The sequence below is a fragment of the Limulus polyphemus genome, unplaced genomic scaffold, assembly GCF_000517525.1.
Source record: "Limulus polyphemus unplaced genomic scaffold, Limulus_polyphemus-2.1.2 Scaffold708, whole genome shotgun sequence".
Taxonomy (NCBI): domain Eukaryota; kingdom Metazoa; phylum Arthropoda; class Merostomata; order Xiphosura; family Limulidae; genus Limulus; species Limulus polyphemus.
In genome coordinates, this window is record NW_013666318.1 from 147,894 (window position 1) to 152,121 (window position 4,228).

Here is a 4,228-nt window from a genome sequence, read left to right on the forward strand (position 1 = left end):
TATTCAGAAGGAAGAGTGAGTTTTGTTTAATGTTTAGAAAGAAGAATATTGTTAAATATTAGAAGAAAGAGTGAGTTTTGTTTAATATTCAGAAGGAAGAGTGAGTATTGTTTAATGTTCAAAAATAAGAATGAGTATATATATATATATTGTTTAATGTTCAAAAAGAAGAGTTAGTATTGTTTAAGGTTCAAAAAGAAGAGTGAGTTTTATCTATGAGGTTTTGAGTCCGTTTTACTTCGCTATATTGTAACCTAAATTAGCTTAGATTACTATACTGTGAAGTAAAACGGAATCAAATCCCCATAAATGTTATATACACTTCACCATTATAATAGGCCTTATGGTATTTCTTAGTTTCCTGACCCAAGCTTTGCTGATGAGCCTTGAATAGCCGAAACTGAAGTCTACAGCAGAGGGCACGGCCAATAACAGAATGTGTTAGGCCTCTACGTCATAGATTATCTTTTCAATTTCATCTCTGGTGAAGAAGGAAAGAAATCTTTAACACACACATATATATATATATACAAGTGTTAGATTTGTTTAATGTTCAAAGTAAGAAGTAATATTGTTTAATGTTCAAAAAGACGAGTTAGCGTTGTAATGCTAGAAATAAACAACATTATAATACCAAATTGCTGTTTTTCTTTAATGTTAGAAAAGGAGTTAGTATTGTTTAATGTTGGATAGAAAGAGTTAGCATTGTTTAATGTTCGAAAGAAGAGTTCGTATTGTTTAATGTTCGAAAAGAAGAGTTAGTATTGTTCAATCAATGTCCGAAAAGAAGAGTTAGTATTGTTTAATTAATGTTCGAAAAGAAGAGTTAATATTGTTTAAGGTTCAAAAAGAAGAGTTAGTATTGTCTAGTGTTCGAAAAGAAGAGATAGTGTCGTTTAATTAATGTTCGAAAAGAAGAGTTAGTATTGTTTAGTGTTCGAAAAGAAGAGTTAGTGTTGTTTAATTAATGTTCGAAAAGAAGAGTTAGTGTTGTTTAATTAATGTTCGAAAAGAAGAGTTAAAACTGTTTATAGTCCAAAAAGAAGAGTTAGTATTGTTTAATGTTGGATAAAAAGAGTTAGTATTGTTTAGTGTTCGAAGAGAAGAACAATATTGTTTAATGTTTAAAGAAATGGCAACAGTACATTCTTAACATGTTAATTCGTGATATTAAAAGCTGTGTTTCCGTTTATAAACATCTCGGTAAACTTTTACATTCAACTGAACTAAGAACTAAGATTTTACAGCAGTATTGAAAGAAAATCTGAATTCACCTACAAATAAAGTTGGTGTTGTGCATTATGAATAATAAACAAGACTGAACAAACAACTTTTACCTATTGATAGTTCTTCGTGCTTACTTTACACGATTGTGACTATTCCTGGTTCTGAGGTAGCAACATTTATTGTCTTAAATATGATGAAAAAACAAATCTTTCTTTGTGAAGAGTTAAACCACGCTATAGTTTTGCTGATTTCATTTCTGAGGATTGGGAACTGAAGAGGCCGACATGTATTTAATCTTCTTACGGCTATTATACACGAAACCTAAGATTCCCAAACACACCAGAACAACCACAGCAACAAACACAGCTAGAACTGTTGCAGCCTGTTTATACTCCGAATTGATATTAGCAAGTTCCTCTGGAGACAAAGTAGATGGCGTTGGTCTTGAGGCTTCAATCTCCAAAAGTTCGGGGACTAGCACGTTCCAGAAACGCACAGCACTCTGGCGGTAGCCGTACTGGGTAGTGTACTGAGGGTACGTATTGCTAAAGTTGAAGAAAGCTAGGTTATCCACAGTAAACTTTTTCCACTCACCAGCTGGATACTGCTTCGTAATCTCCCTATACATGGATGTAATTAATGGGTATTATTACACAGAAATATGTATGTTAGTATAACACACGATAATTTTGAGTAAAAAGCCATTACTGTGCAGAGAAAAGCAAGTGAAAAACTTTTTTGAGGGGTGGGGGAAACCATCCAAGAAGATTTCAATTTGCAGCACGTATTTAAAACTTGGGGACCATATATATATATTTAAATCCAAGAACCCATGAGTGAAAGCAAAGCGTAATATGTTATATGTCAAACACATTATGTCTGCCATATCCAGTGCCGGCTAGACCTTTCGCCCAATACTAGGGCTCACCAGGCCGGTTGGGATGCAACAGACATAGTAGTGGTCTGTGCACTTTATGTGTATATATATATCATCAATTTTCATGATCAACGACTGTTTTAGTGTGACCCACATTAAGCAAGTAAATTGTAATTATCAACAGTTTTATTCAAGTCATACCTTTAAGAGATCTTAAGCTATAAAGAAATAACGAACACTATTTTTAAATAAACAAGCAAAAAAACTTTTAAAGATCTTATTTTTAGTGTTGTTATAAAAATCACGACCGAAAATTCTAGAATAGTTTTATTAGTATTAGGTCGTCAAGAAATTAACGTCGTGTTTTGGAACACTTTCATTAACCATCCCCCAAAAAGCATACATCACGTATAATAGTTAAACGAACCATCTTCGCGTCACGTTAGTGTAGCCTATATAATGTGTAAAGTTTAGTACACTCTAAACCTTATAGTGATGGCACACGACGAGAAACACGTTCGGCATGTAATGCTATATCAATACAAGAAGGAAAACAAGTTTATGGAAATGTTTTGAACGTTCTTAAGTGTCAATGATGGTTCAGCAAATTCCGTTCAGTTGATTTTAGCCTTAAAAACTGTGATTGCAGGGGCCGACATATTGGAAATGATATTGATGCTCTGAAGACGCTTGTTGAGAGTCTAACGCAAGGCAACACACTCGTGAAATGACCCTGAAATTGCACGTTTCTCATGAAACAATACGTAAAGATCACCGATTAATCACCGGTCATATTCTGATATAACGTCTAAAACACTACATTTTGTTAATCACCGGTCATATTCTGATATAACGTCTAAAACACTACATTTTGTTAATCACCGGTCATATTCTGATATAACGTCTAAAACACTACATGTTGTTAATCACCGGACATATTCTGATATAACGTCTAAAACACTACATGTTGTTAATCACCGGGCATATTCTGATATAACGACTAAAACACTACATGCTGTTAATCACCGGGCATATTCTGACATAACGTCTGAAACACTACATGTTGTTAATCACCGGGCATATTCTGATATAACGTCTAAAACACTACATGTTGTTAATCACCGGGCATATTCTGACATAACGTCTAAAACACTACATGTTGTTAATCACCAGCATATTCTGACATAACGTCTAAAACACTATACGTTGCGAGTTTCAAAAACATTGTGTTTCAGCGTATGATTATTAAATATGATCATTATTACATAACATTTTATCAGAAACTTACCCAGTTTCCATAAAGTTGTATATACAGTTGATTAATACTCGAAGAGTATTTTTATCAGAGTTGACAATTCTTGGATAGTTGGGAAAGCTGTTATCATATGATGTGTTAAATACGTAAAACATATCATCATAATGGGCTACACCTGTAGAGATAAAGGTAACACATTTCAATAAAATGAAACTAGGGAATAAAGTCGAAAATATGAATCTTTCCTCTTTTGTGTACACATTGGCTAGAATTACTTACTCGAGTAATATTTCAAAGACATTGTGATGAACAGCGTATGAAAATAAAGCAAATGTATAGCGCCATCTACATAATATTTTAACTTCTGTTTAACTCGGTAAAAGAAAATGTTCTGTTTGTAGTACGTGAGACACAACTTGATTTATTTTACGTTAGATGATATGAATACTTCACATAAACTAAAATACGGACTAGAAAGTATTCATCGCTTCTATTCAAAGGTCTTTAATTCATCCAACAGGCTGATTTTTATATAATCTAAGTGCACAACCAAGTGATGTTAAAAGCAGGAAAAGTGTAATAGAAAAATATAGAGGAACGCTCTATCATCACTACAGAACTCACTATAATCCTCTATCATCACTACAGAACTCACCATAATCCTCTATCATCACTACAGAACTCACCATAATCCTCTATTATCACTACCGAACTCACCACAATCCTCTATTATTACTACCGAACTCACTATGATCCTCTATTATCACTACCGAACTCACCATAATCCTCTATTATTACTACCGAACTCACCATAATCCTCTTTTATTATTATTATCTAACTCACCATAATCCTCTATTATTATTAGTTT

At 33.3% G+C, this 4,228-nt stretch overlaps 1 protein-coding gene across 2 annotated transcripts in view; it reads right to left on the reverse strand.

The window, feature by feature from the left end:
- Positions 1-6: 6 nt before the first annotated feature.
- LOC106460098 (venom carboxylesterase-6-like) overlaps positions 7-4,228 on the reverse strand; it is a 19,498-nt gene continuing 15,276 nt past the window's right edge. For both annotated transcript variants that reach the window (XM_022386721.1, XM_022386720.1), the window contains exons 9-10: positions 3,393-3,534; positions 7-1,847 (exon numbers count right to left, since the gene is read on the reverse strand). In XM_022386721.1, the coding sequence (XP_022242429.1) occupies positions 1,478-1,847; positions 3,393-3,534 (512 nt within the window). In that variant the 3' untranslated portion in view covers positions 7-1,477. The remainder of the gene's footprint in view (positions 1,848-3,392; positions 3,535-4,228) is intronic.